The sequence below is a fragment of the Candidozyma haemuli genome (genome assembly GCF_002926055.2).
Source record: "Candidozyma haemuli strain B11899 chromosome Unknown C_2014730914, whole genome shotgun sequence".
NCBI classification, from domain to species: Eukaryota; Fungi; Ascomycota; class Pichiomycetes; order Serinales; family Metschnikowiaceae; genus Candidozyma; species Candidozyma haemuli.
The window spans coordinates 673,393-696,985 of NW_020289904.1; the positions used below are offsets into that span (position 1 = coordinate 673,393).

General features: G+C 43.5%; 13 protein-coding genes and 1 non-coding gene across 14 annotated transcripts; 7 read left to right on the forward strand and 7 right to left on the reverse strand. All coding sequences in view use genetic code 12, as the record gives it.

Moving 5' to 3' along the window:
* Positions 1-109: 109 nt before the first annotated feature.
* On the forward strand, positions 110-1,264 carry GLO1 (lactoylglutathione lyase; the record flags this gene model as incomplete). Its single annotated transcript, XM_025485630.1, has 1 exon — positions 110-1,264. One exon carries the CDS (start codon positions 110-112, stop codon positions 1,262-1,264), a length of 1,155 nt encoding a protein of 384 aa, XP_025341095.1.
* A 344-nt stretch (positions 1,265-1,608) lies between these two features.
* On the forward strand, positions 1,609-1,968 carry TTR1 (dithiol glutaredoxin; the record flags this gene model as incomplete). The annotated part of the gene is made up of 1 exon (XM_025485631.1): positions 1,609-1,968. The coding sequence occupies one exon, from the start codon at positions 1,609-1,611 to the stop codon at positions 1,966-1,968; it is 360 nt and encodes a 119-aa protein (XP_025341096.1).
* A 323-nt stretch (positions 1,969-2,291) lies between these two features.
* On the forward strand, positions 2,292-3,638 carry PTC6 (type 2C protein phosphatase; the record flags this gene model as incomplete). Its single annotated transcript, XM_025485632.1, has 1 exon — positions 2,292-3,638. One exon carries the CDS (start codon positions 2,292-2,294, stop codon positions 3,636-3,638), a length of 1,347 nt encoding a protein of 448 aa, XP_025341097.1.
* A 67-nt stretch (positions 3,639-3,705) lies between these two features.
* On the reverse strand, positions 3,706-4,142 carry CXQ85_001939 (mitochondrial 37S ribosomal uS19m domain-containing protein; the record flags this gene model as incomplete). Its single annotated transcript, XM_025485633.1, has 2 exons — positions 3,706-4,021; positions 4,129-4,142. 2 exons carry the CDS (start codon positions 4,140-4,142, stop codon positions 3,706-3,708), a joined length of 330 nt encoding a protein of 109 aa, XP_025341098.1.
* Positions 4,143-4,180: 38 nt separating this feature from the next.
* On the forward strand, positions 4,181-6,124 carry CXQ85_001940 (putative ATP-dependent RNA helicase; the record flags this gene model as incomplete). Its single annotated transcript, XM_025485634.1, has 1 exon — positions 4,181-6,124. One exon carries the CDS (start codon positions 4,181-4,183, stop codon positions 6,122-6,124), a length of 1,944 nt encoding a protein of 647 aa, XP_025341099.1.
* Positions 6,125-7,087: 963 nt separating this feature from the next.
* On the forward strand, positions 7,088-8,797 carry CXQ85_001941 (uncharacterized protein; the record flags this gene model as incomplete). Its single annotated transcript, XM_025485635.1, has 1 exon — positions 7,088-8,797. One exon carries the CDS (start codon positions 7,088-7,090, stop codon positions 8,795-8,797), a length of 1,710 nt encoding a protein of 569 aa, XP_025341100.1.
* Positions 8,798-9,022: 225 nt separating this feature from the next.
* On the forward strand, positions 9,023-9,110 carry CXQ85_001942. Its single transcript has one exon. It is a non-coding gene; the product is annotated as a tRNA-Lys (tRNA).
* An 82-nt stretch (positions 9,111-9,192) lies between these two features.
* Positions 9,193-9,918, reverse strand: CXQ85_001943 (RNA methyltransferase; the record flags this gene model as incomplete). Its single annotated transcript, XM_025485636.1, has 1 exon — positions 9,193-9,918. The coding sequence occupies one exon, from the start codon at positions 9,916-9,918 to the stop codon at positions 9,193-9,195; it is 726 nt and encodes a 241-aa protein (XP_025341101.1).
* Positions 9,919-10,048: 130 nt separating this feature from the next.
* Positions 10,049-12,631, reverse strand: MCM3 (MCM DNA helicase complex subunit; the record flags this gene model as incomplete). The annotated part of the gene is made up of 1 exon (XM_025485637.1): positions 10,049-12,631. The coding sequence occupies one exon, from the start codon at positions 12,629-12,631 to the stop codon at positions 10,049-10,051; it is 2,583 nt and encodes an 860-aa protein (XP_025341102.1).
* Positions 12,632-13,591: 960 nt separating this feature from the next.
* Positions 13,592-15,205, reverse strand: NOC4 (ribosome biosynthesis protein; the record flags this gene model as incomplete). Its single annotated transcript, XM_025485638.1, has 1 exon — positions 13,592-15,205. One exon carries the CDS (start codon positions 15,203-15,205, stop codon positions 13,592-13,594), a length of 1,614 nt encoding a protein of 537 aa, XP_025341103.1.
* Positions 15,206-15,799: 594 nt separating this feature from the next.
* Positions 15,800-16,243, reverse strand: RPL21A (60S ribosomal protein eL21; the record flags this gene model as incomplete). The annotated part of the gene is made up of 1 exon (XM_025485639.1): positions 15,800-16,243. The coding sequence occupies one exon, from the start codon at positions 16,241-16,243 to the stop codon at positions 15,800-15,802; it is 444 nt and encodes a 147-aa protein (XP_025341104.1).
* A 1,101-nt stretch (positions 16,244-17,344) lies between these two features.
* On the forward strand, positions 17,345-18,760 carry CXQ85_001947 (uncharacterized protein; the record flags this gene model as incomplete). Its single annotated transcript, XM_025485640.1, has 1 exon — positions 17,345-18,760. The coding sequence occupies one exon, from the start codon at positions 17,345-17,347 to the stop codon at positions 18,758-18,760; it is 1,416 nt and encodes a 471-aa protein (XP_025341105.1).
* Positions 18,761-18,792: 32 nt separating this feature from the next.
* On the reverse strand, positions 18,793-19,971 carry SET6 (Set6p; the record flags this gene model as incomplete). Its single annotated transcript, XM_025485641.1, has 1 exon — positions 18,793-19,971. One exon carries the CDS (start codon positions 19,969-19,971, stop codon positions 18,793-18,795), a length of 1,179 nt encoding a protein of 392 aa, XP_025341106.1.
* A 555-nt stretch (positions 19,972-20,526) lies between these two features.
* Positions 20,527-22,239, reverse strand: CXQ85_001949 (uncharacterized protein; the record flags this gene model as incomplete). The annotated part of the gene is made up of 1 exon (XM_025485642.1): positions 20,527-22,239. The coding sequence occupies one exon, from the start codon at positions 22,237-22,239 to the stop codon at positions 20,527-20,529; it is 1,713 nt and encodes a 570-aa protein (XP_025341107.1).
* Positions 22,240-23,593: the final 1,354 nt, after the last annotated feature.

The window sequence follows — 23,593 nt, forward strand, 5'->3', positions numbered from 1 at the left end:
GGGTTTCACGTGACTCTGTATGGAGAGCCAGGGGAACCGCCAAACGGCAGCAGCAACAATTCTTAACCGTACCAGAGCTCCGCAATTGAAACCGCTCTACTTACCCGTCATGTTGTCGAAATTTCGGTCACTTACCCATTCTGCGCCGTTCTTTAGCCGAGCAGCTTTCCAGAACAGTAAAAGCCGCTGGTGTGCACCTGCTTATCACTTCGCTGCTTATAAAGCAAGCGGTGTTACCGCAACTAAAGGTTTCACCACTTCGACAACTACTTTCTCTGAAACTGCAAAAATGGTGAAGATCGACGACACCTTTGTGATGAACCACACGTGTATCAGGATCAAGGACCCTAAAGTGTCTGTTCCTTTCTACGAGCGCAACTTTGGCATGAAGCTTCTCCAGAAGTTTGCCTTTGACAGCTTTACCTTGTATATGCTTGCCATTGACGATGGTTCTGGTGCCAATTGGGCTGCTAGAGAGGGTGTTTTGGAATTGACCCATAACCACGGTGCTGAAGATGACCCTGATTACTCGGTGAACAATGGTAACGGCGAGAAGTTCAGAGGGTTTGGTCATATCTGTTTCTCAGTGGACAACATTGAAGCAACCCAGGACAGATTGTTGCAAGGTGATGTCAAGTTCCAGAAGAAATTGACTGATGGAAGACAGAAGAACATTGCTTTTGCTTTGGACCCTGATGGATACTGGATTGAGCTCATTGAGCACGGTAAGGATAAGAAGGATGGATCCACTGATCCTGCTTCCTATAAGCTCAACCACTCGATGATCAGAGTCAAGGATGCTAACAAGTCGCTTGAGTTCTACAGAAAGGCTCTTGGTATGAAGCTTTTCACCAAGAAAGAGTTTGAGGCTGCGAAATTCACTTTGTACTTCCTTGGCTACGACCATGCTTCTACGCTGGAAGAGGGTGCAATTATCGAAGGTGAGGCTCCTCCTTCCAAGCAAGCTCTCCAGCAGGGTCTTCTTGAGCTCACTTACAACTGGGGCACTGAGTCTGACCCTAACTTTGAAGGCTACCACAACGGTAACTCTACTGAAAATGGTGCTAAACAGGGCTACGGCCATATTTGCGTTGCATGCAAGGATCCAGCTTCCTTCTGCAAAGCCATTGAAGAGGAGTTTGGTGATTCTGCCGACTGGTCTGTCAAGTGGAACCAAGGTAAGATGAAGAACTTGGCTTTCATCAGAGACCCCGATGGATACTCAATTGAGATCATTCCACTGGACATGTTTGGCAGCAAATAGGAACCCGGGCGAGCCAGAGCCCGTATATAGACGATTGGGGCCGGGCAGGCGTCCTGGAGGGTAGAGGAAGAAATATAAAAATAAAAAGTCAGAAGACGCTACAGAGTAGATAACGCTATAGTCAGGAGACTTGGGGGAAAAAAAAAAAAAAAACCGGTCAATTGTCGCCACAGTGGGCAAAGGCAACACTCCATAATAAATCCGAATGGGTGTTAAAACCGACCCGCCAAACCCAGATGTGGGTTGCTTTGTAATGACAGAGGCCCAGGGTCGTGCCAGACTCCACAGAGTGTGAGGATTAAGCAAGGGTGCGATTACACGCACCCACACCCTTTTCTTGCTTCATGTTCAACACCTTCAGACGTTACTTCTTTGCTTCTTCCTCCAGAATGGTTTCCGACGCTACAAAGACCAAAGTCAACCAGTTGATCAGCGAGAACCCCGTGGTGATCTTCTCCAAAGACTACTGCCCATACTGCTCCAAAACCAAGAGCACCATCTCGGCCCTCACCGACCTGGCCTACATCTTGGAGATTAACACCATCCCAGATGGCGCTGAAATCCAGGACTACTTGTACGAAATCTCCCAGCAGAGAACCGTGCCTAACGTCTACATCAACGGTAAGCACGTGGGTGGCAACTCTGACGTGCAAGACTTGAAGTCCCAGGGTAAGTTGGACGGCTTGCTCAAGGCTGCCCTTTAAACAAGTGCCCTATATATTTAAATAGATGTCAAGTGATACGGGCATCAATGTCCGTTTTGCACGACAACGATATATGAAATATGCGAAAGCTTACTTTTTCTCGCCCACAGTTCCCCTATAAATGTTCCCTGTAGTTAGGCAGAGACCGTTGGAGGCTCTTCACCCCCGGGGCCTGCGCGGCTCCACCTTTTCTATTTTGCCGTACACACGCAGTCTACCCAACCGAGTGCCGACCCAGAGCCATTGAGTACGACAGGTAACGGTACTCTTTTTTCCAAAACTTGTTTTCCTTCTTGTTGCCCTCTCGCTTGCATTATTTATAGATGGCTGGTCCTGGGCTTCGGTGTGGCCTGCTGGTGCTGCTGCTGGTGCTGCTGCTAAGAAGATTCTCCACATCTGTTACGTTTACCACCATCGACAAGACACAATTACCCATTCGTTCGTCCAAGGGCCTTAGGCCCAGTGCCAAGTGCAAGTTGAAAGTGCCGCTTTTGAAGTCGCCGTCTCATTTCGGCCACTACTCGTCTCGCATGAATAGAAGATACAACGAAGACAAGTACAGTGCATGTGTGTTGGATTTGAATGGCAGGACCACGTTCAACTTTAATATTTTCGATGGCCATGGCGGTGACCAGTGCCTGACTTATTTGCTGCATAACTTGGGCTCTGTGGTTGAAGAGTCTTCCTTGTTGTGTGATAGCAAGGAAGATGCCACTAGACAGAGCCTAGTGAAGAAGTATGCCAAAAACATTGGCGGCTACTGGCGCAGATGGTATAAACAACGACAACAGAACTTTGAGAAGATGGCTAACGTCCCGCTTCAGGTGAAGAAATTGGCGAAATTGGGTGATGTCCTGGATGACCTCCCGCTTAGATTGCCGCTTTCGTTCTTACAAACGGATTACGATTTCTTTAATGAAAAGGATAACAAGCTGGGCTCAACGTGTACGTCTGTCTACTTAGAAACGCTCCATGCCGAGCTGGAGGGTGAGTTCCAGCCAGTCTACGAAAGTTACTACTTTAATCGTGGAACAATAAACAAATTGACTGTGGCTCATGTTGGCGATACCAAGGCAATTTTGGTCGATAAGAACGGTGACGCTCACCCTCTTACGATTCCCCATCATCCGCTGAATCCTACTGAGTCTTCTCGGTTAAGAAGGTACTCTGCCAACTACTTCATGACAGACTCTTTTGGCGAAGAACGCTTCATTTCATTGGCTAATACTAGATCATTTGGCGACCTTAATTATAAAGAAATGGGTGTTACTGCAGAACCAGAAGTGTCTCAGCTTATCTTTGGTGACCACAAGACAATTCAGGAGAAGCTTTCACCTCAGGAAATCAAAGAACATACCGTTGGTGGACTTGGCGGGGACGAGTCCTTCTTGGTGCTTTGCACAGACGGCATAACAAATGAGCTTACTGACCAAGAGATCGCTGATATCATCATGACGAATTTCAACATGAGGGGGCATCAAGCTGCCGCTCCACAAGTCTGTGCAGAGGAAGTCGTCAAGTTCGTAGAGTACATTGGAGGAGATGACAATGCTACTTGCCTCGTTATCCGCATGAATGGCTGGGGCCACTGGCCTATGATTGATAAAACTGGACAACTTCGGCAAGAAAGGTTGAATGCATACTCACCAAGAGACCGTGGGTCTGGCTAAAAGCTACATATTAACAAGCATTACAAAATTTTTCATTAGTCTTCTATATTTACAAGTATGCTCTGACTTAGTTCTTCGAGAACTTGTAGCTGAAAGGTTTCCTCGTTCTGGAAAACTCACCGAGCTTGCTACCAACCATTTCATCGGTCACTTCAAATTCAACGTATTCTTTACCGTTGTGGACCTGGAATTTCAACCCAACAAACTGGGGCAATATCGTGCAAGATCTGGCGTTGGTTCTGATGGGAGCACCAGTTTTAACGGCGTTGGCAATAGGCAAAGGAACCACGCTGGGCCCTTTCCATGCAGATCTTCCTTTAAGCAATACTCGGGCAGCTTTCATAGTCTTTGGATCAAGCGTAAGATGCACCCGTGTATAGCATCTGTGGTTTTATGAAGCTCGATATATGGAGCATCCTGCCGAAAAAAAATTCGCACGTGACCTCCCAGCCATTTTTTTTCAGGCTCTCCAGACCCCAGGCTCTATAACCTGCGAGAAGGCATCGCGGTTTACAGATAGGCATCTCTTACAGCTTATACTCATGTTTGCAAGGCATTTTGACCCTGACCAATTGGTGCAAGAAGGGCCAAAGCCTCTGATTCCTATAAGAAAGAGAAAGCTTTCCCAGACTTCTATCAAGGATGATGATGAAGAAGAAGAAGAGACTAATGATAAGACATCTAGCTCTTCGCTGAGCCTGGAGTCTTCAGACAGTGATGATAGTGATAGCAGCAGCAGTGACTCGGATAGTGATAGTGATGAAGACAGTGATAGTTCCAGTGCAAGTGAAGGTTCCTCCAGAAAGCCATCAATTACGGATGCGTCTGAAGGTACTGAATCGATTGATAAGACTGAAGCAATGGATATAGACAAGAAGGAGAGTCCTGTCAAAGAGGCTGAAGAGACTTCTACTGATCCACAAGACCCAGACTATCTTAAGAAGCATGCTAGTGTGTTCCAGAAATTCAAATCTGCTCAGACAGATGATGTGGATATGGATGGTGATGAGAAGGCTGAAGAGGACGAAATAGAAAAGAGAGACTTGGCTCCACTTCCACAACCTGAACTTCCGAGTGACGTTATTCTTCGATCTACTCAAGCACATCTGAAAACCCTTGACTGGTTAGCAAAGCCAGAATATGCATCTCCTGAACAGACAGCTCCATTTAGTGACTTTAGCATTTCTCCAAGTCTAAAAAACAATGTTGAGTCCATGGGCTTTAAGGAAGCTTTTTCCGTACAAGTTTCTGTCTTCAGGATACTCCTAGAAGATATCAAGAGGAATAGACTCAGCCCAGACTTTAGAGGTGACGTTTTGGTCAACGCCTCCACTGGTTCGGGTAAAACTTTGGCATATTGTGTACCTATCATTGAAGCATTGCATACGAGAATTGTCCCTAGAGTTCGAGCGGTGATTCTCGTCCCAACCAGACCTTTGATTCAACAGGTCACCCTGACACTTATAGAGTTAAGCAAGGGGACAAAACTTAACGTTGTCAGTTTATCCAACGACATGTCGATAAAGGATGAAGGACGCAAGATCACAAGCAACGTCCCTGATATTATTGTCTCTACACCGGGTAGACTTGTGGAGCATCTTCTCAACGACTCCGTCACTTTTGAAGCATTGAGATTCTTAGTCATTGATGAGGCTGATAGATTGCTTAATCAGTCTTTCCAAAACTGGAGCGAGATTTTAATTTCCAGCATTGAGAAACAAAGAGACCCCTCTAGAAACGCAGGTAATACGTGGGAACTTCAAACGCAAAAACTTGTGTTCTCAGCCACCTTGACTACAGACGCCGGTAAGCTCTCCCTGCTTAAATTTAGAAAGCCTCGTTTACTAGTGGTCAACTCTAAGGAACAACTTGTGAATGAGATGTTCTCGGTTCCTGCAACATTGACCGAAAGCAAGATTTTATTCGCTTCAAGCGAATCTGCTTTCAAGCCGCTCTTGCTTGCCAAGCTCATGATCCAGTCCGAAAAGCTTACAAACGTATTGATCTTCTCAAGATCGAACGACTCTACTCTTCGTTTGGCCAAGGTCTTAGAAGCCTTATTCAAGAAATTGTGCCCTTCTACAACGGTGAATGTTGCTTACATGAACTCTACTAATAATCTTTCGTCTGTGAGAAATAGAGTTTTCAGAGATTTCAGCAGTGGACAAATCAATATCTTGGTGGCAACAGATTTGATTGCCAGAGGTTTGGACTTGTTGTCTATCACGGATGTTATTAATTACGATTTACCCGTTTCTTCCCGTGAATATGTGCATAGGGTTGGTCGTACGGCAAGAGCCAATCAAAAGGGTGAGGCCCTTTCCTTGGTGTTTGGCAAAGGTGAGAACCAGTGGTTCAGTAACCTCATGGTTGACGTTGGAAGAAATGAACCAGTTGAAGAACTATATCCAAAGGCAATTGACCTTTACATTGATGACCATGAGAAGCAGCAGTTCGAGGATGTTTTGAAGAAGTTGCAGGACTAGACTAAGTATACGGGAAATAGCATAAGACATAGATATCTTGATTAGCAATAATCTTGGCTACTTTTAGACCTTAATTAATAAACTGTGGGTCAATTCTTATGGGTAGCACTAATCTTATAAACAGAAAAACCAAGGCTTGTATTTTTTATTGGCATTGATATGTTGGTAGTTTGCAATTTTGGCTGCGAAAAGTTTCAAAAGTGAGATAATCAAGCTGGAACCAAGAGAAACCATAAACCTACGAACAAAAAATTTATGAAAAAAAAAAAAAAAGGAAGCAGACAAAAAGAAATAGATGTAGAAGTCCAATATAATAAAGAGATTTCTACGGTAGAGATTTATTGTGGGACTGGAAAAGTGATGAAACCTCCAGATTAAGGCAAAGAAAAGATCTGGCAGAAATATCCATCGTAAATGTCAGAAGAGCTATTTCTAAATACGTTTCACCATTTCCAGAATTGCCCTCAGAATTCGACATAGCCGCTAGTTCCCTACTAAGAAGACAAGACTTGAGCCTTCTACCATCCATTCAAATTTTCTTAACAGTGTCTTGGCACAGTGTGAAGAGAATAATGGAAGCTGCAAATTGTGGCTGCATACGACAGCGAACGTTAAGAAGAAACCATAAGGGTCCTTGATAAAAAAGAAGGTAATTTTACGTTTAAATTGGTATATTTGGGGCAGCATAAAATACTTGATGTAGTCGAGGTCTTAATACACCATCGCGGGTTTCTCTGGAGTTAAGTACGACAGAACGACGTGCGTCAAGCTACGGCCGACGAAAACTGTGGTTCTAATCTGACGCAATATCATTCACATTTTCGAAAAATATTGCAACCGTTTCCTATGTTTCACGGGCTGAAGTAAGAAAACATCTTGAAAAGACTTGCCATGCATTTCGGTGCCAATGATATATAATACCTCTTAGAATCCGTATTGTAGAATAATAATTTCTGTATAGTCATGGGTCTTTTTAAATTTAAAAGAAACCTGAATACCAAGGACATCATCGAAACCAATGATGTCCAATCAAAAAGAGCATCAAAGGAGAGTTCCAGAGACAGTTTGGAGAAATTAAAGGAATCAAAAAGTGAAGAGGTTGCTGATTCCGACTTGGAATCACAAGAGGACCCAACAGGACCAAACCCATTTAAAGATCCTTTTCTAGCTGAACATTATGCTCGGATGTACGAGGAAAGTAAGTATGAATGCCGTGCAGCTTTCGATCCCCATTTCGAGTGGACTCCCGAGGAAGACAAGAAGTTGATGAGAAAAGTAGACTACAGGGTGATTTTCAGTGCATGTATCATGTTTGTATCCTTACAAATCAACAGAGGTAACTTACAGGAAGCGGTGGCAGACAATCTTTTGGACGATATGAATTTAGATACTAATGATTATAACGTCGGAAACACAGTGTTTTTGGTATCGTTCCTATTAGCAGAAGTTCCTTCCCAAATTATTTCAAAAAGACTTGGACCTGATATTTTTATACCAATTCAAATCTGTGTTTGGTCGATTGTTTCAATGTGCCAGGGAGCCATGAACGATATGACTGGTTTCTTGATCTGCAGAGCTTTGATTGGAGCCTTCCAAGGAGGTTTCATTGCAGATATGGTCTTATGGCTCACTTACTTTTACAAATCTGGCGAGTTGCCTCTTCGTTTGTCATACTTTTGGGCTGCCACAGCAATCACAAAAATTGCAACATCGTTGTTGGCTTTTGTTATTTTGAGAATGAGAGACATTGGGGGATTGACGGGATGGCAATGGCTCTTCATTATTGAAGGCGGTATTAGTTTACTTATTGGAATCTGGTCCTTTTATCTCATGGTTCCTTCTGCTGTACAGACAAGAAATAAGTTGCATCCAAAAGGATGGTTCACAGAGAGGGAGGAAAAGATTGTGGTCAACAGAATCCTCAGAGACGATCCATCAAAAGGTGGAATGCACAACAGACAAGCACTTAGTTTCAAAATGATCATGGACGCCTTTTGGGATTATAACTTATGGCCTATTTATGCGATCGGAATGCTTGCCTTCATTCCTATAAACACGGTCCTGCCTTACATGGTATTGGCTATGAGAAATCTCGGCTTTAGCACCTTCGACGTCAACTTATTGACGATTCCACTGCATATCCTTCAGATTGTTGGCCTATTCTTTGTCACTTGGTTTTCTGAACGAGTGAACGAAAGAGCTCTTGTCTGCCTTTCACTACCTATATTCAGCATCCCATTCTTGGCTGCGATGAGATGGTGGAGTGGTACCATGGTTGATGCTTGGGTGACATGGTTTTTAGTGACCATGGTTCTATCAGCTCCATACGTACACGCCATATGCGTCTCATGGGTTTCCAGGAACTCTAATTCGATCAAATCCAGGTCTGTTTGTTCAGCTCTTTACAATATGTTGGTTCAGGCCGGAAGAATTGCAGCATTTAACATTTACAGAGAAGATGATTTGCCGCTTTATAAGAGAGGTAACATGCAGCTTACCTTCATTATGGTTGGTTTGATACCAATAATCTTGCTAACTAAGGTTTACTACGTTTGGAAGAATAAACAGAGGGATACCGTTTGGAATGTCATGTCGACTGAAGAGCAGCAGAAGTACATAACAGAAACTAAGGATAGTGGAAATAAGCGGTTAGATTTCAGATTTGACCACTAAAATGACTTTATAGATGTTTATATGACCATATTTATTCAATTCATCCGAGACTTCAATTTTGAATGCCTTTAGAAGGCTCAAATCGCGGTCTAGGGCTCTGAAACGCACACAAGAGCCAAAGTGTCTTACAAAAAGTCTAATTATGATTTTATATAATTTTTAGCTTAATTTTAGACAGATTGAGTGAAAGCATATATTAAAGCCAGAATTTTAGTGATACAAGAAGCCTGGTTAGCTCAATCGGTAGAGCATTTGACTCTTAATCTTCATAAGGTCAATCAAAAGGTTGCGGGTTCGAGCCCCGCATCGGGCTTTCTTTTTTACTTTTTTAATGAATTGAACAAGTCAATTATGAGGAACTACCCAACCTACAGTGTCTTGCCCATGCTGTTCGTTTATTCGAAGTCTTTTCCAAAAAATGCTAGTAGTCCTACCAAATGCTCATCGCTATATACATACACCAACCTTGCTTTACCCTTCCGTCCAAACATCTCGTGAGTTATATCACTGATTTGGCTAGTATCCAGTGATCTTGGTAGAAAAAGACCAAAGTTATCGGATATCTTTTGAAGACTCAAGCAAATCTCTCTCAACCCAAAAGGTTCCATTGCTTCGAGATCGAAGTTCTCGTTGTTATAGCTCGGCCCGCCCCAAGGTGGAGAGCAAAATGCAAAATCAAACTTCTTCTTCTTCAAAGGGATCCAGTCACTTTTGTTTTTGAGCGAGTGCCAGTCGCCTTGTACGAATTCTGTAGTATCAGACACTCCATAGACCAGCGCGTTCTGGATGCAACAGGTAATGTTAGCACGGTTGATATCCACACCAACAGCCTTTTTGCAGACCTTAGCAAACTGAATGGTGTTACCTCCTCCACCACAGCAAACATCTAGAACATAGCGGCACTTTTTTAGGTTCTTCTTGACGAAATGTGCTGTATACTTAGCAACCGATTCTGGTGTAACCGAGTACCATAGTTCTGAGGTAAGGTAGATGCCTTCGTCGAACTTGGAGAAAATTTGGTATCGTTTACGCCAGTACTTCTTGCAATTCTTCGGAAGCGTCTGGTAATTGTGCATTAGTAGCTCATCTTCCTCGTTTACCTCGAATTCTTCTGAGCTCATCGGGTAGGTTGTTGTAGTTAGTTAAGGTGCGCGATGAGAGATGCATAAGTAGTAGACTAGATAAGAACTGTAATAAGACATTATTTACCCCTATAGAAACAACATAGAAAAAATTAGAAACCATTAACCCTTAAACCTTGTATACCTTGCCCTCCAGAAGTGCGATCTTGTTTTCGTCGTTCATTCTTGCCAACGCATTGTGGATTTCACGAACACTGAACACTTCTTCCTGTTGCAAACCAACATTGATCTCTTCAATGACTGTATCCACAGGGCAGGTAGCTTCGGACCCATCAAAGAGGTCCGTAGCCATAAGGTGGGCCATAACTTCCAAGAATTTGGAATATCTCTCATTGCTAATACGTTCGGTCTCAGCAACATTTTGACCAGCTGCACTGGCCGAGGTCTCTGACAATGGTGGCGCCTGGCCCCTTGAGAGATGCATGTTTCTGAGGTTTTCTTCAACACCAGCAGGAAGAGGTGGCGATGGTTCAGGGGTTGTCTGTTGAGGGTCATATTCCCTGATAGGAGGTTCTGGCGATAACGATGGGGTCGTGGCTTCAGATACTGGTGCAGCTCTGGTCACATTCTGAACAGCACTCTCGGCATATTCTTGCTCATTGTCCATCTCATCCTCGTCCAGGTCTGCATCCATTTCATCGTATCTTGGTTCGGCTCTTCTTCTTTTGGTAGGCTTCTTCTTGTTGGACTCTCTGAAAAGAGAGAAACGAAGTAATTCTTCCGCAACCTTGGCATCCTTGATATCAATGGACTTCGACAAACGCAACTTTGCGTGAGCAGTAGAAAGACGAATAAGAGTTTCCAATGTTCTGGCAGTCACAGGAGCGGTTCTTCTGTGGACATCAGTATCACTGTTTCTCAAGTCCTTGTAGACGGAAACAATGTACAGCGAGGCTCTCTCTGTCAATCTTGGCTTAATTCTCTGCTTTGCGTACTGAACGTACTTCTTCAAGAAAGGAATAGAAAGAAGTGTTGGGGTTTGACCACTGGCACCGCTTCTAGCAACACCAGCATGTAGGAGGGAGTTGAACTTTTCAAAGATTGGCTGGTCCAAGTTTTCATCAACAGGCTCGGCACCTGCTGCCAACGAGACAACACTGCGTTCTCTAACTGGCTCACCTTCAGCCAAACCAGCGGAAATGAATCTGTGCATTCTCAAGACATGCTCGGAAACAGTTCTGTCTTTCACTTGGTTCACGTCATCAGTAACAATGAAGAGCAAATCGAAACGAGACAAAAGGGAGTCAGGCAAAGCAATGTTCTTGTGTGGATCTTTGTGGACATCGTATTGACCAAAGACAGGGTTTGCAGCGGCAATAACAGAACATCTAGCATTAAGAGTGGTGTGAATACCAGCTTTAGCGATGGTGACGGTTTGCTGTTCCATAACTTCGTGGATAGCCACACGGTCAGTGTCTGACATTTTGTCGAACTCATCAATACAGACAACACCTCTATCAGCCAAGACCATGGCACCTGCTTCCAAACGTCTTTCACCTGTTTCTTTATCAGACGTAACAGCAGCAGTCAAACCAACACCGGAAGAACCTCTACCAGTTGTGGCAATAGCCAATGAAGCTGTGTTAAGAACAAACCTCAACATTTGCGATTTAGCTGTCGATGGGTCACCCACCATAAGAATGTTGATGTCTCCTCTCAAGTGTGTACCATTACTCAAGTTCTTCTCGCTACCTCCAAACATCATAAGCAACACAGCTTTCTTGATATAGTCGAGGCCGTAGATAGAAGGAGCAAGAGAGTTGGACAAGATATCAAAGATGTTCTTCTCCTTTGCCATTTTGTTGATATCTCTGACATCTTGGTCAGTAAGTTTCTCGTGAGCTGCAACACCAGTGGATCTAGCATGGAGCGGGTAAACGGCATTAGCTAAAATCACAGTCTTGAAAGAGGAAGAGTTGTTGGATGCACCGCCCAAGGCTCTGTAAACACCAACAATTTGCACTCTGTCACCAGGTTTAGTAGTGTCAACCAAGTCGTCATCGACAACAATATCCACAGATCTGGGCAACTGACCAGCAGGGGCAGATTCAGGCATCTCTTGAACAGAAATCTTTTGATGATCTCTGTAGGTGGAAAAACCATACTCTGGCGTCAACTTATTTCCTTCTGGATCTTCCAAAGGATACACAGCAGGAGTTGAAATAGCATCGAAAGAAGTCGTGCTATCCTTATAAGTCTTTGCATAGAATCTAGCACCCTTTTCAGAATAATGAACAGATCTGATCACCTTGGGTCTGACCAAAGAGGCTCTGGTAACAATACCTTCAATAGACACCATCTTGGAAAGGTAATCAGACGAGATGGTACGAGGAGTAACATGGTTTCCACCAAAAGCACCTTTGAACGAAACGTAGAACTGCTGGTTGTCTTCAAGTTCGTCGTACCTGTTATCGTTAGGGTCGTAAATCGTCAACACCGTGTCTCTCAAAGCACGTTCACAAGCTGGCAAGTAGTCCACTGGAGAGTCCAAAAGACCTCTCCAGAACTCAGCATCAAACTCACGAACTTCGTCAAGCAGGACAGACAATCTGAACTTGCCCTTCATGAGCATGTCTTTAATGGCCGATCTGCGATTAATACCATTTTCTGGGTTCTGGTCTAAGAACTCTTGAAACCTTCTAACACGATCACCGAAGACGGCGTCGATGGATTGGTCGATCGTTTCATCCATGACTGGTTTTTTGAAAAGAGCGAAGTGGTTGAAGGAAAACGGGTAATTGGTGAGTTGTGCAAACGAAGGAAAGTAGGGAAAAGCAAAAACAATTGAGAAACAAAAAAAAAAAAAAAAAAAAATGTATATAAAATATGGTTGATGGGCACTCCTTGAGCGCGTAATTAGTTTTCCGAATTTGGACTAATTATTGGCGGCGCGAGAAAACGCGTCGAAGTATACTGCCGCGTCAACGTTGAGACTTGTACGAAGGGGTAATGAATAGTTCTCGTTATGGGAGGACAAAAATACTTGAATTGGGATTTCGGAAGTGTTGTTCGAAGAAACGAGTATTTTCGACCAGGTTTGATCGCTGACAAAATTTAAAGGTTTAAGCAGGGAGTATATAAATCAGATAAAGCAGTCAAAAAAAGCTCTAGTTGGCCAAAAATAAACGTATTTGATACCCAGCAGTTTTTAGTGCATTCTAGTAGTTTTATATTGTCTTGGGCCAGCAATTAGCCGCTGTATATCGATTCTAAGGTCTCTTAAGAGGTTTCAGCACTGATGGTCCTTGCCATAGCACTCCCGTACGTATAGAAAGCAATGCATAGGATCAAGCTGACTTCTTGAAAGCTTTTTGGACATTTTCATGACTATTCAGCTGAATAAGGAGCAATAACAACCTATTAGAGGACCTATCAACTCACAAAGTGCCAAAAAACCACCAAAAATATTTGAGGCTTCTAAGTCCAAATATGCTGATTTTGGATATGGTTAGCAAGAAATGTCGTGATGAGAGTGACATACTAGATCACTTACTTTTTAATGGAGCTAAGCTACTTTTGTGAGAAATAAATAGAGTCACGGCTCAATTGTCTATAAAGGAATTGTTAAATATCCCTATGATTATCCAGGAGTATGGCCCCAAATAATGATGCAATAATACAGCGGTAATGTTGAAGATATTTGAGAAGTATTCTAAAGTTCCCAACCTTCGACAAAAGCATTTTCCTTTCCGAACAAGGTTTCCCATTCTTCGTATTCAAGAGCAGCCAAGCCCTTGTATTTTCTCTTCTCTTCACTGTCTAACAAGGATTTGTATGTCCAATCTAAGAAATCCTCCATGTTGTAGCTAGGTTTCCTGAATGGTTCACTGAAGATCTTGGCCAAGGTTGCGATGTTAGGATGGTAATGACTTTGGAGGGTCTCAAGCTCCCAGAGCGAGGAGCCGAGCGCTCCAGTTTTTAGTGGATTCTTTTCTTTCTCGTCAAACGTATCTTTATAGTCTGGGTTTTGCTTGCCTTCCAGGTTTTGTAGCAATATCATACAAGAGGGATGTCTTTTCAAAAGATTGTAAATGAATGGGAAGACAATCACCACACCTGGAGCAGATGCAGAGATGGCTAAACGAGCAAGCTTCTTGATGAAAGATGCTACCAAGTTAGCACTTAAATGCGTCGAGCTGAGGAACAAGTCAAGCAGTCTGAAGAACCTAGCTCTGTATCTGGTGTATAGAAGACTTGGAGTGAGCAAGGAGTAAAGTTTTGTGAAGAAATCTGGGTACTCCAAATTGTATTCCTTCATGAGTTCCCAAAGGGAGTTGATCACAAGAAGTGGGACAATCTCATCCTCCTCTTGGTCAAAGGAGTCGGTAAGGAAGTCCATCAATGATGCAGGTGAGCTCAAGTAAGGAAGAATGCAACGAGGCATGGAGTTGAGCATCAATTTGTATTGGTCGGCTGAAAGATCTGGCATCCTCACTGCAGCCAAAAAGCACTTCTGAAAGTTTTCTTTGAAACCCTTGTAGTCGTCAGAAACTGGTTCAGCGGATGTGAAATTCCCAGAATCCTCTTCATCTTCTTCCAAGAGCTGATCACTTAAGAAAGCAAAAAAGTTGGAAAATATTCTATCTTTTGTTGGTCCCTCAAGACCGCTCCATTCTTCAAGCTTCTCAGCCAATGCGTCGTGGAAGAAGTTAACTTGCAAGTCCTCATATTCAAGGTAGTGAACGAAAAAAGCATAGATGACAGGGTTGCGAAGACCAGTACCAGCATTGCTTGAAACCAAGGCATGGACAAGTTCCTGGTATGTATCAATAGCAAAGGCATTTCTCACCTCAGTCTCTTCTTTCACGAGATCAAGAAAGATGGTAACAGCTTCAGTCTGAAGCTTCGATTCTTCAGCAAGTCTGGTATTGACAAGCCAGCAAAGGTATGCTCTGAACTTTTCATATTTATCTTTGATCCATGAAGCAACAATATTCTTCTTCTCGTCTTTGGTTTGATCCATCATCCTGTGCATGATGAGGAACTGGAACGCTTTAGAAAGCCCATTCAAGGCCGCTTCCACGCTGTCTGTTTCTGAATCCTCCTCATTAAGAAGCTTACTCTTTGTAAGTTCCAACTGTTGAAGCAAAGCTGCTAGGTTGTTAAACTTATGCTCATCAATGACATCCGATGCCATTCTCTCAATGATAGGTGGAGGGAGAAGTTCAACCTTTTTCGAGTCATCTTTCACTTCAGACTTCTTTTCCACTGCTTTGGCTCTTTTGGAGGCTGGTGCCGCCCCCTTGGATACTCTCTTCTTAGCCATATATGTGAATTATACCTTGGATCTTTACACTCACTATAACGCTTAATGTACTAAGGCCTCGCTATAGCGTACGCGCAGCGAAGAGATGCGTGTTACCCGGACCCGCACTATATAAGGACGACGATTCCCGTCCCCTTGGAAAGAGGCCATATGACCTTCCAAGTTTTATAACATATGATGAAGTCTCGCGTGCTTCCCTACAATTCCCTCTGGAGTTGAGTCTTGCTCTTCGGAGCAGGATTCCTCTGGAAACGTCGTCCGTACGGATGGCTGGGTTTAGGTGGTGACAGCGTTTGGCGCAACATACCTTGTTACAAATACAAACGCCTCAAGAGTTTCTGACCCTTGGGAGGTCATTCGAAGTAGATTTTGAGTTTTTAGTAGTACTAGATTTGTCTCTTTTGGTATCTTCCAAGGGAACTCTCTGTTATCTATTAAGCAAACAGCGGTGTAATACAACCTTTAGTGAAGATCCAAGGATATTCTTCACCTAGAATGTTTTTACTCTTCAAAGTTACACTTGCTGGTTTTCAAGTGAAAACTGAACTACAATGATTCCTGAATTTACCTGGATTGAAGATTAGTTTATACAGCTTAGATGAAGGTTTCGTAAGGAACTGGGGCCAATGTCTGAGGAACGTTCTCACCGATCTTGACAACCTTAGCCTGTCTTGGCTGAGCTGGCTTTCTCTTCAAGTCAACCTGCTCACCCTTGGCCTTGGCCTCTCTCTTCAAAGCAGCGTTAGTCTTGACTCTGTTCAAGAACTCAGTACGACAAGCAGAGTGCTTAACGTGCTCAATTCTCAAGTTGACCTTCTTCTCAATGTATCTGTTACCAACAACCTTGTTGATGATGACACCGACGGAAGACTTGGTGACGTTGAAAACGATACCAGTCTTACCGTGGTAGTACTTGTGTGGCATACCCTTCTGGATAGAACCGTTGGCCTTGATGTCAACAATGTCACCAACCTTGTAAGTCTTCAAGTAGGTAGACAAGGCAATAGTTCCGTGCTTTCTAAAGTCACGTTGGAACATGTAACGAGTACCAGATCTGTAACCGTGACTGAATGTTAGTATTAAGTTTTGAAAATTGGGATCCCCGGGAATAACGAAGAGATGGATGGGATGCTTTCGGAGGAAAACATGGTGAAAAATGCATCTTTTCAAGCGGAGGACATCGTGGTGATATTTGTTTCTTGCAATCTGTATCGTTGGAGTGGATTTTTCATGGTGATGTGGACTTTTCTTTACAAGGACAGGAGGATGGACGATAACGAAACATGGATGGATTCTGAAGATGGGGGTTTAAATGGATCTATCATTCCCGGTGAATTCACTCGTTTTGCGAGCGATGGCGTTGTTTCAACATACGTGTGAGCCATTTTTAACTGTTATAGATTCTATCTAAGACGGATTCTTACTTGGATTGAAGTTTTTTCGTGAGAAGGTGAGAGGAAAATTTTCGGCACTGCAGACAGCCCGGCCTGTGGGAAGCCTACATCGTGTGTATATGGTGGGTGCGAGTAATGTATGAGGCACGTGGAAGCTGCGAGGGTAGGGCTATAGCCCTAGACTGTTGTCTACCAGTGCATTTGGCTGCAAACAGAGCCCAAGGAGGTGAGTGACGAGGGGATATATGGAGCTGCTAACAAGGTGTGTCTAAGGAATATGCCATATAGTATTTGGTGTTTTTGAATAGTATTATGACATTTTTTGTTATATGGAATATTGACCAATTTTTCATACCTCTGGTCTATAATAGCACCTTACTTCAGGCCATGGTAGAGACATCCGAGGTACTTTTAACCTCTACATTCACTAAATACTAAAGTAGATACTCTTTCAAGGCATTAACCGGCCTGACTTGTTCCCTTTTGTTCATATGTAAACATCCCATACGTCATGATGCTTGAGTAGGCTAAACCTTGCCTTTGCAGCCAGTTAGCCAGTTCAAAGAGGAATCCAGGAAACATTTCAAAATCGAACTAAACGGAATTTAAGGTAAGCAGCTCTATATCGCTATTCTTTTATTCACCTTCCTTCTTACCTCCCATCATCTTATCGTGTACATCACTATCTGCTACATAGACCCCAGATCTCATCGCAGGACTCATCGCACAGTAAAGTTGCAACCAAATGACCAAAACAAAGATCTTGGTGCTACATCCCAATCCTGATAATCTCGATGAGATAATCAAAAAGGCCAATACTCAGAATACGAAGAATGGGCCTTTTGAAGCCGTCTTGCTTCTAGGCGTACACGATCTTACCCCAGCTTCTACTGTTCCTCAAGTACCAACATACTACTGTGGTAAGACAGCTGAAGAGGCAAACTTTACAGATAAAGCTGAAAACCTTGTATGTGTTTCTGGAGCTTGTCCGATTCTTAAGCTCGGCTCTGGAGTCAAAATTGGGTTTCTTAGTCGGAATGCTGGGGATGTTGTGGGTGAGGCTGATATACTAGTATCTTTCCATTGGCCATACGCTGTGGCCAGAACCCAAGGGTTATCGGTTATTGGGGAGCAGGAGGTTGATGAGGTTTCATTGAAGCTTCAGCCTCGGTACCACTTTGCTGTGGGCACAGAAAAGGGTCGTTTCTATGAACATCCAGCTTTCCAGTGGTCAACCTCCAGAGCATGTCGAATGATATCTTTGGGCCAGGAAGGGTCAGGAAATAAGTGGTTTTACGCTTTTTCTATTGATGCAAATGAAGACGATACGTTTGTTGATGGCAAGAACCCTTATACTACTCAAGATACGTCTGCTCCAGTGGTGACAGAGAAAACAGCTGAGCCAACCAAGTTGCAACCACTCAAGAGACCAGCTGAAGAGACGGAAGATGCAGCTAAAAGACCTAAAGTTGTTGCTCCTCAGGAATGCTTCTTTTGTCTTTCCAACCCAAATATCGAATCCCATATGATCGTCGCTATCGGGAAACACAGTTACCTTGCCACAGCAAAGGGCCCTATGCCTCTACCTCAAAGGCCATTGGACTTTTCTGGACACGCTATTATAATTCCATTTGACCATACTCCAACACTTGAAGACCAGTCAGAACAGAGAGAAGAAATGGCAAAGTTCCAGAAGACGGTTGCTGAGGGTTTCTATGAGAGGTCATTTGCAACCATATTCTTCCAGATCAGTCGTCCTGAAAACGTCCATATTCATACACAGCTCATCCCCGTACGCCTTGAAGGTGCACAAGAACAACTTGAAAGATCATTGGCGGAACGCACAAAACAGAACAACGAAAAAGCTACATATAGACAGCAACTCAGTTTCACCTCAGATCCAAAAGAGGTGAAAGAAATCCTTGAAACTAACAACTTTATCCGGTTTGTTCTTTCCATGGGAGACCAGATTAAGGTCTACGCAGCGCAGCTTCTGTCTGAAAAACCGGTAGACTTGCAATTCCCAAGAAGGGTCATGTCTTTCCATCTTAAATGCCCCAAAAGAACATACTGGGACAGATGTAAACAAACCAAGGGACAAGAAATCACAGATTGTGAAAAGTTCAAGACATTCTACAAACCCTACGACTTCACTTCATGAATGCATAAATAATAAATTATAAAAGGACGGGCTTACTTTCTTTCTGTAGTACACTTGGCACAACCGCACTGGAAGAACCATTCTGCCAAAGTGGCTTCTCTACTTTCCAAATCCTCATCACCAGAGATACCATAACTGATGCATAATTCGCTACCTGCTGGGACATCTTCTGTGGTTGTAAAGGTGTACTTGCTTCCATCTCTGTGCTTCTTCACATTGAAACAACAAGCATGGTTGAAGAAAGAGGCTGACGGGTAGACTCCAAAACCGAGATACTCCCGCTCTTCGTCCTCTGATGTAGTTGGCGACCAAATGCCAAATGCGTTAGTGAGATTTCGACCTATAATGTTACGGACGCTCTGTGGGGTGATAAACTTTTGGAAAGCATCTGGACATGTAAGACGAAGGAACTTGAATATGTTGCTGTATGATATCGTGAGATAAGGGTATTTTTGAACCTTTTGTGGCTCACTTGATTCCAAGGTGTCGAAGAGACTTAGCTCGGTGGCCAAGGGACCGTCCTCGCCTTGGTACATGCTGTGGACTGTTGAAATGACATATCTTGCTTCTGCGTAATCGTCTTTAGTGAGTTTTGGAATGAAACGGGCTCTTTTTGTAGGTTTCATTTTAGAGATTTTTAGGTCCCACTGCTCCACCTCTTCCCATATCAGGGCAATGACAGCCTGAGGGTCCTCGGTATCTTCTGGAACGTCACATTCGTCAACCAGACACTCGTTTTTGGTGAAGTTGTTATCAAACGATATAAGTGTCTTCGTAAGCATACCATCGTTATCATAATTCTGGAATTCCGAAAGACACGCCTCAGAACAGAAGTAGATTTTATTTTGCAACCTATGTTTCATAGTTTTCCCGTTATGGTAAGCAAAACACCACGAGCAAACCTCTTTCTTGAAATCCTTAGCAACAGAATTTCCCACTGGGCGTTCACTTGTAAGAATCTCCGTACCTTTCGGTATAAACCCAGAAGCAAAACATCCTCTACCGCCATATACCGTGCGCTTCACGTCAAAGTACGGGCTGATCTCTTGAAGACACGACTGGCCCGTAAGGTCCAGCACCTCACTACAACTTTCCGAATCCGAAGCAGTATCCGTAGTAAGGTCAGTTTCATGGGTTATCTCAAAGACAAAGTCTTTCGTGGAAAGATTTGCACGTGGGACATGCGCTGAGTAAGGAAGCAGATCGGACATTCTGAGTTCCTCTGCTTTTTCAGACGGTATTGATAGCGCCATTTTTCATGTAAAAAGGTGGTGTTTTATGGACAAAAGAGCGTAAGGGCTGGAGAAAAAGGAGTAGTAAAAGTGAAGTTTGAGAACCTGGCCCGTGGGACTTTCTCAAGCCCAAGTCATCTCAGCATATGCATACCAACGGCCGCGCATGTCAGTGACATTGGTCCAGAAACACTAAAACTTCGCTTACAGATGACACAAACATACGACATTGTTGGAGGGTGAATAGGAGGAAGTTTAATAAAATAAAAATGCTTGAGGTATTTGAGGGGCTGCTTTGGCAATTTTTCGTTATGCACGTCACTATTGTTGTACTCTATACTCGCGATCTCGCTTCTGTGGAACGAACAACGTGCATAACTATCTAAGCTTTTGCCAAATATGGAAAGACCTAATTTCTAAAACACTTATATTTCAAAGCTAAATATAAAAATACAGCTTTTGTTTAAATAATTCCTTTTCTACCAGATGTGACGCCGTTACCGCTAAATGCCACCAGTGGCCCCATAGCGCAAATTAATTGAAACAGAAGTCGGAGAACTTGTACCAGCACTTCCACAAGAAACCCTCCTTTCTAGGATGGCGCATCTCCTCTTCAATCTCGGCATCCTCTTCATCGTCAATTTCAGCTTTACCGGTGATAATATCGGCTTCTTCGGCTGATCTCCACTTAGTCTTCTTCCAGAACTTGTAGAAGACCACCAAGATACCAAAGAAGACTGGTGCAAAGTATGAGGTGAACAAGTTACCAACGGTAAACTTACCTGGGAAGAAAATCCAGAAACCGTTGAAGAAAAGCACCAAGCCGGTGAACAAAGCAGCCCAGTAGGTCAACCAAGGGTAGAAGATCTTGTTCATCTTGTAGTACTTCTCATCACCATGGTCGGTTTGTTGAACAGCAACAATCTTCTTAAACTTGAAGTAGCATGCCCACATGACACAGTAGGTACAAAGAAGACCAGTGGTGGCCAAGTTAATAAACCAGTCCAAAACAACTGCGGAAGACTTGGAAACACTCATGTATGAGAGACATCCAATAGACAAGGAAAAGAGCACAGCAACAATTGGACAACCATTCTTCAAACAGTAAGAGAAGAATCTTGGCAAGTAACCGGCCAACGAGGCAGAGTAGGCACTTCTGGCAGCACCATAAGTGAAACCGTTACCACAAGACCAAGCAGACGTCATGACGACTGCATTGACAACAGAGTCGAGACCGCTAACACCAACAGACTTAATACCAATGACCCATGGAGATGCAGCAGCACCGTCATGGCCAGCGGCATCAGCAGCAAGAAGGTCAGGGTTGTTAGAAGCGCACATGGAGTTCATGAAGAAAATACCGCCAACGTAAAACAAGAAGATACGAATGTAAGTTCTCTTAGCGGCCATGGCAATATTCTTTCTTGGTCTAGAAATTTCACCTGAGACCATACCCAACATATCTGGACCGGCACAAGCAAAAGCAGCGTAAATCAAGACGTTCCAGAAACCCAAAAATTTACCAGTGTTACCCTCGACGAGATATTCCTTGAAAAGACCACCTTTAGGCCAGTTTCTGAAACCGTATGCGTCTCCCTTTGGGTTAGCACCACACATGGTAATAAGACCGAAAAACATAAGACCAATAATGAGAATGACCTTAAGCATGGAAGAAAAAAATTCCACTTCACCATACCAGTTGACACCAAAAACATTAAAAAATAAAATGGTTGCCAAACAAACGGAAATGAAAATAGCAGGCGAAGCATCTGTCCAATAGCCAGCAACGGATGCAAATGCAACAGCTTCAACACAAATGAACATGAGAGTGGTATATAAATAAATCAATGTGGTTGCAAAACCCAAAGCCGGATCGAGCCATCTCGAAGCAAAATGCAAGAAGGTACCCTTGATTGGTAAGTAGGAACACATTTCACCAGTAGCAAGCATAAGGGGCCAAATCATGGTAACAGCCCAAATTAAAAAACCCAAAAATAAAGATAAAGAGCCCGAGGTCATAAGCGGGCCTTTCAAACCAACGTAAAGACCAGTACCAATAGACTGACCAATAATCATAAGGGAAACATGACGAGAATTCAACTTACGCTGTGTTGTACCATACTTATCCACATCAATTTTATCGTGAAAGTCCTGAGCGCCCAGGCTGATGTAGTTCCTGTTGATGGAGATAACCAGCTCCTCATCGTAGGAGACCCTCGAAGTGATTTTTTTTTCGTTATTCATCATAATGTTAGCGATTCGAAATTAAGCTACGGAATCCTTAGTTTATATACGTTTCCAGCAAGTAGGACACAAAAAGCTTCATCTAAGAAGCCGCTAAGCGAGGGCAAGGTGAAAATCAACAATATGCGTGAGGGGCGTGGAACTAGTAGGTAAAACCATAAAATGCAGTGCAGCATGATTTTAGCGCCAGGACGGAGGGAATGTGACGACCCAAAAGAACAAACGGGGCCTTTTGAGGCGTATCATCTACGAGGCATAGATCTGATTGTTCAGTGAAAAAACCCGTGGGGTCCTGCGCAAGTACTGGTTATTTACAAACAAGAGTGAAAAATTATGAGCATACAATGGTGATGGGAGAGATAAGAAAAAAGTACAAAACACAAAGTAAATCCGGTCAGGCGAGGATTTCTGATAAAGGTTGCTTCATATAACCCTGGAAGCCCAATGACTCGTCCCTAAGAAAAGAAAGGCCACTGTCAAACGGGTGAGCCCCATTATCAGCAAAATCTCGGCACTCAAAACTGCGCTAGTGCGCTCCTTATCACCTAGCGCACTTGCTATAGGCTCAACCCCACGAAAGATAAGGCTTGCGACACAAAGACGATACGGACAGAAAAATCGAGGAACAGGGCGGGACTGGATAAGATATATGAAAACTCCAAGCGTCATACACGGTGCCGAGAGGGCGTTCTACCACTAGCAAAGGCAAGCCCCTCCCAAGAGGTGACGTAGCGAGAAGTGGAAGAAGGTTCTACGGCAATTAAACTTAACAAGGCACAAAGCAAAGAATAGATGAAATTGCCTTGCAAATCGCATGCACCCCACAAACCAAAAACGTTCGAGGGGGGCCACAAACAGCGTCCCAGCCTCCCACTTCCCGGGGAGAATGCGCCGTTCTACCCAAAAGTGAAAAATAAGAAAAAGAAAAGGAAAAAAAAAAATTATATTCCATTTACTACCAAGGTGGGGGTTTGGGGCTGGCGGGACAAAGTTGCCCCACGTCCTTCTTTGTTTTTTTTCGTCTTTTTTTTTCTTGGGCGGTGGTGCCATTGGAGGAAAAAAAAAAAAAAAAAGGTTAAGGCGGTTCCCGTCACGTGTAGTCGCTATCCTTTACCCATGGGGCCTCTTTGGGAGCCTTTTTGGCTTTCTCATGAAAAAAGGTTGTCTCGCTCAGGCTCATTTTTTTGCAAAACGCCTTGCTGCTTATCAGAATGCTCGCCCAATAGCGCAGGAGAGTGAAAACACAAAAGTGAATATACGGCAGAGGGACAGAGGAAGCGAGATTAAGGAAGGCAGAGGCACTTTGTGGCCCTCCATGTTTTTTGGTAATTTTTTCATTTTTTGCAGGCCAATCATG